The sequence below is a fragment of the Gobio gobio genome (assembly GCF_949357685.1).
Source record: "Gobio gobio genome assembly, chromosome: 18".
Lineage (NCBI taxonomy): Eukaryota > Metazoa > Chordata > Actinopteri > Cypriniformes > Gobionidae > Gobio > Gobio gobio.
The window spans coordinates 4512416-4526352 of record NC_137111.1 but is presented as its reverse complement, the minus strand read 5'-3'; the positions used below and the strand labels follow the sequence as shown (position 1 = coordinate 4526352).

Genomic DNA, 13937 nt, shown 5'->3' with positions numbered 1-13937 from the left:
GTATATAGTTAGTATATGTGAATATGTTAGTAAATCTGTGTGTGAATCTGTGTGTTAGTGTGTGTGTGTGTGTGTGTTTGTTTACTGATTAAGTGTGTATTTACTGACACGTGTATGTTTTTTATAGTGTGAATCATGGAGGAGTGATCAGGATTACAGCAGGACTGAACAAATGTATGTGTAAACACACACACACACACACACCCACACACGCACACACACATATTTAGATTAGTGCTGTCAAAATTAACGTGTTAATGTATACAATTAATTTCTTTCAGTTTAATGCATTTATTTAAACACAATTAATGCAGCATCCGTTTTTCCCTTTACATTATATGATCACCTTCTCATGCAAATGCTTTTTACCCGTTAACCAAATCAGACCAGAATCGTTCTAAACAGTCGTGTCTCGAGTGAGCGCTTTTCCACAAGTTACTAAAGTTACTCACTTTCGGACATGCCTGACAGTCCCTCCAACTCGAAATAAACCAATATCCTGAAGTATAATATGCTGCTCTAGTAACTCCAACAGTTCTCTGAACATGTTCTGCTGAGAGAACTGTTGAGCACGAGCAGCTGATACTGAGCATACGTGTACTACCCAACGTACACATTTCTAAATTGAAAAGCCAGTGGACATGCACTGTGAGAGCGTTCACATCGGAAGTGTGACAGCTGACCCACTCATTCCTTATCTGATGTAACACAGGCGTAATGCACATAGCGGAATCGTTGTCATTTATGAATAAGATTGCATGGGGTTTTTGACTGTTTTGACTGATGAAACCTACAACTGTGACAATATATGGTTTATCTGTATTCTATAAAGTGTATTTAGCCAATGCTAGTCAACATAGCCTTCATCACTGAACTATAATACTATAAAATAATAAAATTTCTGCCTCATTCTATGATATGAAGCCACATCAGATCACAAAAGGAAGTTATTTCAAACACATGACTGACGCTATGAAGTGAGTTTGGAGTAAAAAGTCATTGAATTATCTCTTTTGTTGGACAACAGGTTTGTAAACGCATCTCATTACATGTTTGGAAAGATGTTTGATGCGTGTTGCTTTTTCAAATGCACGTTATGTGACTCCAGCTTGCAGTGCTTGCAGAGATGGAGCAGCGTTTACAGCAAACCAATCGATCCGCTCTGAACATTCATAGTGCATTTCACCATGAAATATGCTGCGCATATATTTATTTAACTAAAACCAAGCCAAATCACGATTTCAGTGTAATTTCGGTTAATCGTGCAGTCCTAGATTAACCTCACACACAAACAAGCACACAATAAGCGATCCAATCACACAAACAAACATCCCATTCTTAATCTGTGTTTAATATGGAGTCGGCCACCCTTTGCAGCTCTAACAGCTTCAGCTCTACTGGGAAGGCTTTCCACAAGGTTTAGGAGTGTGTTTATGGGAAATCTTCTAGAAGCGCATTTGTGAGGTCAGACACTGATGTTGGACGAGAAGGTCTGGCTCACAGTCTCCGCTCTAATTCACCCCAAAGGTGTTCTATCGGGTTGAGGTCAGGACTCCAGTTCCTCCACACCAAACTCGCTCATCCGTGTCTTTATGAAGCGGCGCTTTGTGCACTGGTCAGTCATGTTGGGACAGGAAGGGGTCGTTCCCAAACTGGTCCCACAAAGTTGGGAGCATGAAATTATCCAAAATATCTTGGTGAAGCATTAAGAGTTCCTTTCACTGGAACTAAGGGGCCAACCCCTGAAAAACAACCCCACCCCATAACCCCCCCTCCACCAAACTTTACACTTGGCACAATGCAGTCAGGCAAGTCCCGTTCTCCTGGCAACCGCCAAACCCAGACTCATCCATGGGATTGTCAGACAGAGAAGCATGATTTCACTTCGTAGGGCTGAGTTGCTGTTGTTCCCAATCGCTTCCACTTTGTTATAACACCACTAACAGTTTAGCGTGGAATATTTAGTAGTGAGGAAATGTCCCGAATGGACTTATTTCACTGGTGGCCACCGATCACGGTACCACACTTGAGTTCACTGAGCTCCTGAGAGCGGCCCATTCTTTCACTAATGTGTGTAGAAGCGTCTGCAGGCCTAGTGCTTGATTTATACACCTGTGGCCATGAAGGGATTGAACACCTGAACTCAGTAGTTTGGAGGGGTGAAACGCTGTAAGCCATTCTACTTTCAGCGGGAGTTTTCCTTGTTCATTCTCGTGAGTGTTTACACCGCACCTCAAGCGTGCCTGAGTGCTGCACTGCAACAACTGGCTGATCAAATCACAAACACAAAGCAACAATACACAGACTCTGTTAAAATCATTCTCGGGACTTTAATAAAACAAATCTCTCCAATGAACTGCTAAATACAGACAGAACATTACATGTCCACCCATAGACAGTAATATACTGGACCTCTGTTACACCACAATAAATTGTTTTATTAACAAAGTTCGGGAGGAGCACGATCAGATAATTAACCTGATTAACACAGGAGGAGCTCTTTCAGTCATTTAACTCATTAGCATCAGGAGGTGTGTACAACTCTGGAAAAAATTAAGAGACCACTTAACATTGAGAAATCAATGTTAAGTGGTTTCTTAATTTTTTCCAGAGCTGTATATGATTATTACTGTAATAAAATGAAAAATGACATAAAACACAACCCTGTCTCTTTTTGTGAAATGTCAGTTTATGTGTGATCAATAATAGCCATTGTAAAAGTATAAGTAAAAGGTATAAGAAGCTATACAATAAATAAAGCAAACAATTCAGTCAAACAAAGTCAGCGCTAGTCGGCTACACCGGTAAAGTTAAATATCCTAAAAAATAAAGTTATGAAACTTCACTTTGCCCTCAGTCAAATTGATTTGGCAGACAACAAATTATAGATTCATGAGACCAAAGATCGGCCGTTAGATCCACACAAGACGAATTATATCTCATGTTAAACCACTACAGGACATCAGAGCCAGCAGCAGACGGCAGAAGGACTGGCCGAGGAAAGGCTGCTCTCGCCGGGGTTAATGAGCGCTGAGTGCCGCTGATCCACTGGAGCTCACAACTCCAAAAACACCAGATCACATGTTCAAATAGGCGCTCTCTTTATAAATAAACCACAGATTTGAGCTTTAAACAACAAATTTTCGCCTGAAAAAGTCTTAAAACTACATTTTGTGACAGTAGTATTTTTAAATTACGCTGGGTTTTCACATCCGCTATTGACTTGCCATTAGTTTATCATGTCACTTCATCACGTGACAGCAGCGAGTACGCTCCTGATTGGTTAACACGGCGCGAACAGACGCCAAAGTTCAGATTTTAATAAAAATAAAATCACTTGTGCGTTTCATTTCGCGTTTTCCGCGCCGCAGGACCTTCAGACCTGCGTCAACGCGTCTTTACAGTAACATGGAAATCACTCGCTCCAGATGCTCTATTTGCATTCGGTGTGAACGCAGCATTACAGCTCAGCTCTTTCTTCACCATGACAGACCGGTACATTGACCGCGTTACTGCAGAAGCTGCACCAATCCGTCTGTAAATCTCCCGATCCATCCTTCCCTCACTCGTGAACAAGACCCCAAGATTCTTGAACTAATTACTATGACAGTATAAATTACAAATAAGCTACAAATAAGACTACAAAGTATTAAAATAAGCAACACAACAGAACGTCTCGGTTACGTATATAACCCTCGTTCCCCGAAGGAAGGGAACAGAGACGTTACGTCAGTTACTGACGAAATGGGGGTTTCGCTTACAACCCCAAATCAGAAACAGTTGGGACAGTATGGAAAACGCAAAAAAAAAAAAAAGTGATTTCTAAATTTACTTTGACTTGTATTTCATTGCAGACAATATGAACACAAAATATTTCATGTTTTGTCTGGTCAACTTCATGTCATTTGTAAATATGCATCCTTTCCTGTCATTCAGACCTGCAACACATTTCAAAAAAAGTTGGGACAGTAAAGCATTTACCACTTTGTAATGTTGCCATTCCTCTTCACAACACTTAAAAGACGTTTAGGGACTGAAGACACCAAGTGATGAAGTGTTTCAGGTGTAATTTTGTCCCATTCTTCCAGCAAACAAGTCTTAAGGTGGGCAACAGTACGGGGTCTTCCACACATTCTCTATTGGAGACAGGTCGGGACTGAGGCAGGCCAGTCAAGTACCCGTACCCCCTTCCTCCGCAGCCAGGACTTTGTAATGTGTGCAGAATGTGGTTTTGCATTGTCTTGTTAAAATATGCATGGACGCCCCTGGAAAAGATGTCTTCTTGAAGGCAGCATATTATGCTCCAAAATCTCTATGTACTTTTCAGCATTAATGGTGCCTTCACAGAAGTGCAAGTTACCTTTGCCAAGGGCACTGACACAACCCCATACCATGACAGACCCTGGCTTTTGGACTTGTTGCTGGTAACAGTCTGGATGATCCTTTTCTTCTTTGGTCCGGAGCACACGGCATCCATTCCTCCCAAAAAATACCTCAAATACTGATTCATCTGACCACAGTACACGTTTCCACTGTGTGATGGTCCATCCCAGATGCCTCCGAGACCAGAGAAGTCGACGGCGCTTCTGGACACTATTAACATAGGGCTTCCTTTTGGCACAGTACAGTTTTACCTGGCATTTGTGGATGTAACTACGTATTGTGGTACTTGACAAAGGTTTGCCAAAGTAGTCCTGAGCCCATGTGGTGATATCGCTTATAGATGAATGACGATTCTTGATGCAGTGCCGCCTGAGGGATCGGAGATCACGGTTGTTCAGCTTACGCTTGCGCCCTTGTCCTTTACGCACTGAAATTCCTCCAGATTCCTTGAATCTTTTATTTATGTTATGCACTGTTGAATGTGAAATATCCAAATCTCTTCCTATCTTTCTTTGAGGAACATTGTTTTTAAACATTTCAATAATTTTCTCACGCATTTGTTGGCAAACTGGCGATCCTCGGCCCATCTTTGCTCCTAAAGGATTAGACCTTTCTGGGATGCTGCTTTTGTACCAAATCATAATTACAATCACCTGTTGACATCACCTGTTTCAAATCACATCATTATTTAACCATTTTACCTCATTACTAGCCCTAAATTGCTCCTGTCCCAACTTTTTTTGAAATGTGTTGCAGGTCTGAATGACAGGAAAGGATGCATATTTACAAATGAAATGAAGTTGACCAGACAAAACATGAAATATTTTGTGTTCATATTGTCTGCAATGAAATACAAGTCAAAGTAAATTTACAAATCACTTCTTTTTTTTATTTGCGTTTTCCATACTGTCCCAACTTTTTCTGATTTGGGGTTGTAGAAGCCAATCGCCTTTTAGATCTACAAAATGAGCCAATGGCATGAAAATGCCATGGGTCTGCGGAATTTGCATAATGCAACGCCGCCCCACCGCGTGGGTATAAAGGGCGTGAAATCTGAGCACGAACAAGGGACTGGGCTCAACGCCAATACCAAGGTACACTGGGAAGCATATCCCATGTGCGCGAACAAGGGACTGGGCTCAACGCCAATACCAAGGTACACTGGGAAGCATATCCCATGTGGAGAAATGCAACACAATGCCTGCCCGAAGGGAGGACTTAGTAATACACATATGACCCCCGTAGGGACTACATGTGGAAAAACACTGAGGTATCCAGCCGCAGGTGGAATATTTCAACCCCAGGGGTGGCAAGGTGGCTTGCCAAGGGAAGACACGTGCTCAAGAGACTTACCGTGGAAATACACATGTGGGGGTTGCCCAAAGGGAGAACCATGCACATGGAGGCACCTAGCCGGAACAAGAGGGCTGACCAACCGGGCATGCACTCTGGTGTCGGCATCAACAGTGCTGGAGGAGCTCAGGGCCTGCTGAGAAGCTCACCTGAGTGGAGACGCATCCAGTCCGAGGAGTGGAATGGCGCAGCAAGCGATGACACCTGAACCCGTCCAGTTACTGGCCATTTGGGGCGAGTACACGAGAGGACACAGGCTCTACTAGGAGATTATAGAATCTCGCGAATGTGTTGGGTGTCGCCCAGCCTGCAGCTCTACAAATGTCTGTCAGCGAGGCGCCATGCGCTAGAGCCCAAGAGGAAGCAACACTCCTGGTGGAGTGTGCTCTTACCCCAAGGGGGCACGGCATGCCTTGAACCTGGTATGCCAGGACAATGGCGTCCACTATCCAGTGAGACAACCTCTGCTTGGAGAGAGCCTTCCTTTTCTGCTGCCCTCCTTAACAGACAAAGAGCTGGTCTGAGGTCCTGAAACACTGCGTCCGGTCTATGTAAGCGCGAAGGGCGCGTACTGGACAGATCAGTGCCAAGGCTGGGTCTGCCTCCTCCACAGGCAGCGCTTGCAGGTTCACCACCTGATCCCTGAAAGGAGTGGTGGGAACCTTGGGCATATATCCAGACCGGGGTCTCAATATCACGTGAGAATTAGCCAGCCCGAATTCCAGGCACACTTTGTCAACCGAAAATGCCTGCAGATCCCCTACCCTCTTGATGAAAGCCAGGGCAATCAAGAGCGCCACTTTCATTGAAAGGAACTTCAACTCTATAGACTGCAGGGGCTCAAAGGGAGCCTTCTGCAGGGCAGATAGAACCACTGCAAGATCCCAAGGGGGCATCTGAGGAGGGCGAGGCAGATTTAGTCTCCACGCCCCCCTCAGGAACCTGCTAACCAGGTCGTGCTGTCCAACCGTTTTAGAGTCCACCAGGTCATGGTGAGCCAAAATAGCAGCTACGTAAACCTTCAGGGTGGAAGGAGACAGCCTTCGCTCCAACCCTTCTTGGAGGAAGGAGAGCACGGACCCGATAGGGCATTTCCTGGGGTCTTCTCGCTGAGAAGAGCACCAGGTGACGAAGAGGTTCCACTTCAACGCATAGGCTTGTCTGGTAGACGAGGCCCTAGCGGAAGTGATGGTAGCCGCCACCTGAGGTGGCAGGGTACTCAAACCTGCCGCGTCCCATCCAGGTCCCACACGTGTAGGTTCCAAAGATCGGGACGTGGGTGCCAAAGGGTGCCCCGTCTCTGAGTCAGGAGGTCCTTCCTCAGAGGGATCGACCAGGGAGGGGCTGTCGCAAGGAGTACTAGTTCTGAGAACCAGGTCCGGCCGAGCCAGTACAGGGCGACCAAAAGGACCTGCTCCCTGTCCTCCCTGATCTTGCACAGAACCTGTGCAAGAAGGCTCACTGGGGGATTTGCAGGTTTTCATATGTGTTAGTATTGCATTGTTACAGATCGTTTGATATCTATTGATGACACACCTTAGCACGCTGTCACAGGCTGGAAAAGCTGTTATTGGTTAATTCGGGATCAGACTCAGACTTGTAACGCCAGTTCGCAAAGCCCAACGTCCCGGGGCTGTGTGCTTTTCAGACGGGCTATCCCCGGCCAGCCAATGCGCGCATGTGTGTGTACGGTTCGCGGTTATATTCACTGATGATCTACACTGAAATAACATTCCAATCAATGACGGGTGGATGAGAGATAAATCATTGTGTTTGTTTGATAAAGATATTGGCTGGGCGATTCATTACAGTTGCCGTTTGCCACACGCTGTCACTGACAGGGGAGCAGAAGCTCATTAAATATACAAATCTTATCCAATCCTAGCCGTGGGCGTTTACTTTCAAGTCTTCAAAACCGAGTGTTTCTTCAGAGAGCCTCAAGACCAAGGCAGAAAATAGCCTATTACTCATTCATTATGGCGTTTCTGAATGTAAAAACCACGCGAACGTTGATGAAAAAAGCCATTTCATGACGCCTTTAAAGCATGCTCAAGATTGTAAATTTTAGGGCTGTAATCTCCCAGTCGATTAGTCGATTATTGGTCGATACGTTCTGGCTCGACCAAAATTTTGATTGGTCGATTTCTTCCAGCGTTCATTTCATTAGTTTTTGCCGCGTTCATTTCATCAGTTTTGCTGCGCCGCGTTCATTTCATCAGGTGGAAAGCACTAATTGCTAATGGGGGTGTTTTCAGAGCACCCCTGTTTCACAGGTATCAGTCTGCCTTCAGAACACCCCCATTGTTTTCACTTCTTTTGGATTGGCCCAACCCACTGGGGAAGAGAAGTCTCTCGCGGATCCTTTGTTTTTCATTCCCCGCTGGCTCAAACGCACGCCCATAGCGGTAAACTTGAGGAACGCCCATCTGAACACACACATGAGTGGAAGCGTCACAACACCACGCTTCAGTCGTGCCGCAAAAGTGGATCTGTACTGTCCGTTTTGCCGCGTTCATTTCATCAGTTTTGCCGCGCCGCGTTCATTTGATCAGGTGGAAAGCACTAATTGCTAATGGGGGGGTTTTCAGAGCACCCCTGTTTCACAGGTCACAGTCTGTCTTCAAAACACCCCCATTGTTTTCACTTTTGGATTAGCCCAACCCACTGGAGGAGAGACAGATTGAAGAAGGCTAGTTTTCTGTAACTTATATTATTTATTTAATTGTGAGAGCGTTTTTTCTGCTCTTGATCTGGCTTGTTTAATAAATATTCATTTTTTATTAAAGTGGACGTGCCTTTTGTGTTAAAGAGTAAAAGCTTTAAGTTAATAGTCTATTCGTGTCTCAGCCGTGAAGCTGAGCTCAGCTGAGCTCCTAACGTTTGAGCTGCACAGAGCGGCTGAAATTATACTGTCTGTCAGTTATTATAATACATATGACAAAAACAATTGTCTAAATTATGTTGCATGTTCCCCAAAAGTTCTTGTGATGATATCTAGTTGACAATAGTACTATATTTTGGGAAATCATAGGCTATGATATTGCGCAGGTGCACGTGATGCTGTCAGAGCTGACAAGACTCGTGTGTCAGACTCACTTCAGTCCAAAATAATCAGCTCAAAAACGATTTAATATACTGCAAATAGCCTACTAGTTTTATATGTTTATTTATAATTCATTTATGCAGACAACAAGGCTACCAAGTACTGCGTACAGTGCGCAGCTAATTAATTTAACTTTTTTTTTTCCTAACGTCATTTTTAGTCGATTTTTAGTCGAAAATTTCAGGACTTCAGTCGACCAAGATTTTCTTTGGTTGATTACAGCCCTAGTAAATTTACGCTTTTATTTTGGAAGATGCCATGCCAATCTCTATTTCCATACCGATCTCTCCGAGAGTTCTCATGACAAAAAAATATTTTAATTGAAGTGCATTTAACGAGCATCAAAACTTTTTTTTTACAGTGTACATTAAAATATCATTCCTGATTGTGGTTTGTTTTATCTCCATCAGATTTCCATCCGTTCACTCTGGATCAAAACACAGCATTTAAAAATCTCTGTCTGTCTGAGAGGAACACCGTGGTTACTTACACTGACACGGTCCAGCCGTATCCTAATCATCCAGACAGATTTGATGGACATCTTGAGGTGTTGTGTAGAGAGAGTATGTGTGGCCGCTGTTACTGGGAGGTTGAGTGGAGTGGGAATCAAGTGTTTATATCAGTGTCATATAAGAGCATCAGCAGGAAGGGACGGAGTAATGAATGTGTGTTTGGACGTAATGATCAGTCCTGGACTTTGTTCTGCTCTCCTGAAAGATACAGATTCTTACACAATAACATAGAGACTCATGTCCGTTTAGATGCAAACCGTAGAATAGGAGTGTATGTGGATTACAGTGCAGGAACTCTGTCCTTCTACAGCGTCTCTGACACAACGAGCCTCCTCCACACAGTCCAGACCACATTCACTCAGCCGCTCTATCCTGGGTTTTGGGTTTATTTAGAATCAAAAATCAGGATTCTACCAATAATGCTTTGAGCTGCATGATAAGTCAGTAACAGTCTCATATTTTCCAGTGGTGGACAAAGTACACATATCATATTTTACTCCCGTAAAAGTACTCCTTTAAAATTTTTCTCAATTAAAAGTATAAAAGTAGTTGATTTTTAATGTACTTAAAGTAAAAAGTAGTGATCGATTGAATGTTTATTTAGTCAATTTATATACTTTCATATTAATTTTACATTACATATTTTATATAATCCTACTGGGAGTGGGGAGGGGGGGTTTACTGGGTCTGACATCATTATGAATTGTCAAGTATAGCCACCACTAATCAGTATGGAAGATTAGTGTATGCAGATACATTTGTCTTGATCTACAAGTAAGAAAATTAACGTTTCATTTTACTACCAAAACTACACTATCAAATCATTAAGGGCCAGATTTACTAAACAGGGCAAATTAGCGAATTAAGGCAAATTCCAAAAAAAACGCAGATGGAAGTGGAAAGTTCAGCGCGTGATCTACTGACGACATGCAAATTAAAGAACACAGACACAGCCGGATCATTTCCATAATGACCAACATAATCTACCAGTTAGCATCTGGTTTAAAAGGTGCTTTTTTTGCTCTGTAAATAATGGCGCAAACACCAGTAAATTGACGAGCGCAAACCTTAGTAAATCACCTTGTATGATTCATTTAAATACTCTCCAACAAACAAAATATATATTAAAAAATTGAAAAAACTAAATACGTCTTGTGTGAACAGACGTCACATAAGGCTAAATGCATAACATTTTAAGAAGAGCGATATGCAAACAAGCTTTAAATCATTTGAACGGCCACAGCAGCAGGGAATATATATGGGCATTAATTTGTGTTATTTTAATGTTATGTTTTGGGGGTTGTTGTTTTTTTTTAACCTAAAACTTACCCTGTTGAGATGTTGTGGACATTGAGATGAGTGATGTGGGCATGTCTGCATTCAAGCATTACAGTGGGCTGCCTTATACAGCTCATCCTTTTACAGCAGATTTTGTTCACAAAGAACTGACTAAATATGATTTTCATTTACAATAATCAATGCTAAAATTTGGCATTTGTAACTTTCTTTGGTCAGACAGTAAGAACCGTGTGTGTGATGGTGTGTGTGTCTGTGCTTTTCTCTCCCTCTACTTGTGCTGATGGAAATCAGCTTGTATTGTAATCACATCAATCATTTTTATTACTGTCAAAATTACCTTTCAGTTGAAAAGTACCTTTCACAAACATGATTTATTAAGAGCATGTAAATGTCATAATTCATGTGATTTTTCTCTATTGTTTGTGCATAAATAATAAAAAATAAACAATGACAAATGAGCTTGACGTCACTTTTTAATTGATGCATTTTTTAAATGTCTGAATGTTGTATGAATCATCAGCTGGATGTGAAATATAATCGATTGCTCACAAGACCCAAATGAGGAGAGTTCAGAAAATTCAGGTGAGTTTCTGACGTCATAAAATATGACATTAAAGGGATATTTCACCCAAAAACTAAATGTTTATGTTTATCCAAGATGTAGGTGTGTTTGTTTCTTCAGTAGAACACAGATGAAGATGTTTAACTCCAGCCGTTGCAGTGTGATAGTCGTATAATGATGTTAATCGGGATATTTTAGAGTATGAGAGCAATGAGAGTAAAAACACACAGACATACGAATCCTTATTAAACCTGCGACACATTGATGTCTGAAGACACGAAACTATCGGTTTCTGTGAGAAACCCAACAGTATTTATGTAATTTTTTTACCTCTTATCAAACGAATGTCATCTAGTATTCCCAGCGCCATAACTTCCGGCGAATAAGGTCAAAATACTGCTGCGATCATAGATATATATACGTAGATGCCTCATTCGACCGATCCGCAGGCACTAATGAGGAATCTATGTATATATCTATGATCGCGACGGTATTTTGACCTTATTCGCCAGAAGTGATGGCGCGGCTGATGCAGAGCCATAGAAAAAAATTTAATACATTTTTAAATATGGATATTTTTCTTACACAAACGCATCGATTCGCTTCAGAAGGCCTTTATTAACACCCCGGAGTCGCACGGAGCAGTTATATGACGGACAGATGCATTTTTATGGACTTCAAAAACAGAGCAACTATTACTGCTATAATAATGCTTGGATTAGCCAGAACATTTTTAATATAACTCAGATTTTATTCGTCTGAAAGAAGAATGTCATACACACCTCGGATGACTTGAGTGTGAGTAAATCATGGGCTAATTTTCATTTTTGGGTGAACTATCCCTTTAATAATACAATTTAATAACAATTTTACTGTAGTAACACATATTTATTGTAACTACAGTAAAGCCATGTACTTCAAGCAATCTTTATTCTTTCAAATATTTTTTTGGTAATGCTTTAGATTACAGCCCGGAAAGTACTGCATAAGTAAAGAGAATTTACAGCATAACTTTAGGTAATTATAGTGTAACTATAAAGTAAGTACGAGTAGGTATAAGGGAACAATATGTAATATTGGGGGAATAAAGGGGCAACTATCAGGAAAATTAACATATTATTTATACTGTATTTTTTAATTAAGGGGTAATTATCCGTGCAGTTACAGGGTAAGAATAACTTACTTTAATTATACATACTTTATACTTTTTTCTTTCAAATATTTTTTTCCCTAAGTTTTAAAATGAACGTTTTAAATATAGTGTATTTATTGAACACACATCAATGATTCTTTTTACTAATATATATATATAGAAAGTCGATATTTGACCATTGTTTATGATAAAACTAGGTTGCAGTGACATTCATTTTTTAATTAATGCCAGGAGTGCAATATAATCGATCTGTAATGTTTGACCATTTGAATAGAATATCAACATGAATTCACTCACGTCTGCTGCGGCTTATTTGTCATAACATTTATTCTCACGTTTGAAAAATATTTCATCATACAGAAAACCATTTCTATTGATTTCCCACTAAATTATGCGATCTGAAGAGCGTTTAGAGCGTGCTCTGTCTGTTCTTTTACATGTTTTGCATCAGTTATGAGTGCTTATTGTGAGATTACAAATTTTAGAAAGTACATTGCATTTAGCATTTTAGGTCAAAATGATGATATCAGATGAATTAGTCCGCTATGCAAATCTTCCAGACCTGTTTTACTGATTTCAGAGGCTCTAGCAAGAGTCTCCTTTCCTGCCAGACCTGTTTTCTCTATTGTGTTTTAAATGAGTCAGATCACTGAGATCCCACCTTTCGGAGCCCAGACGTTGCCCCTTTTGTCTTTAATGGCTCTGGGATGGCTCTTGGAATTGGAGTTCCTGGCCAGCATGCGAATAGTTATGCTGATTCAATGGGACTGGTAGGGATTTCATAGTAGGGTGTGTCTTTTTTACCTATACAACATTTGCATTATATTGTTCAGAGTGTCTCCTCCTCTGCGGTATAACCCCTCCCCCTGAAATGTAGATAAATTGCATTATTTTGTACTGTTAAATCAGACTGTTTTCGGACGACCTGCAGCACAGAGAGTTCTCATTAAAAGAATCACTTCTGTTTTGATCCCGACGTCTCCTGGTCTCTACTTCAAGAAACAACAGAAGTTCACAACAGAGTTGTGAGTAGTTTCCAGCTTCCTCACCTGAAATCCAGATTGAAACTTCAAGCTCAAAGATAAAGATCTGCCTACGTTCCAGACTGGAATCCAGAGCGAAACTTCCAGCTGAGCAAAGATTTTCCAGACTGAATCTTTCAACCAAGGGTTATGGTGAGTGCTGATCTATCCAAAAGAACCTTAAAGACCAGTACAAATGAGTTTATCCTCTGGCTGCCAGGGAAGAGTTAACGGACGGCTGTAAGGTTTGGTTAACTAAGTTATCCTCTAAAAAGTTTGTTTAGAGATGAAAGTTATCCTCTATTTTCAGGCAGAAGAGATTAGCCTCACAAGCTAATAATTGTTCTGTTTTAAATAGGGAAGATTAGCATTTAGCTAATATTTGTGTTACCCTCTAAAAAGTTTGTTTAGAGATGAAAGTTATCCTCTATTTTCAGGCAGAAGAGATTAGCCTCACAAGCTAATAATTGTTCTGTTTTAAATAGGGAAGATTATCATTTAGCTAATATTTGTGTTACCCTCTAAAAAAGTTTGTTTTTAGAGATGAGTC

General features: G+C 41.3%; 1 protein-coding gene across 1 annotated transcript in view; it reads left to right on the top strand.

The window, feature by feature from the left end:
- LOC307142568 (NACHT, LRR and PYD domains-containing protein 3-like) overlaps positions 1-10458 on the top strand; it is a 31330-nt gene extending 20872 nt beyond the window's left edge. The window contains exons 8-9 of the mRNA XM_079843539.1: positions 128-174; positions 9250-10458. Coding sequence (XP_079699665.1) covers positions 128-174; positions 9250-9779 — 577 coding nt within the window. The 3' untranslated portion in view covers positions 9780-10458. The remainder of the gene's footprint in view (positions 1-127; positions 175-9249) is intronic.
- Positions 10459-13937: the final 3479 nt, after the last annotated feature.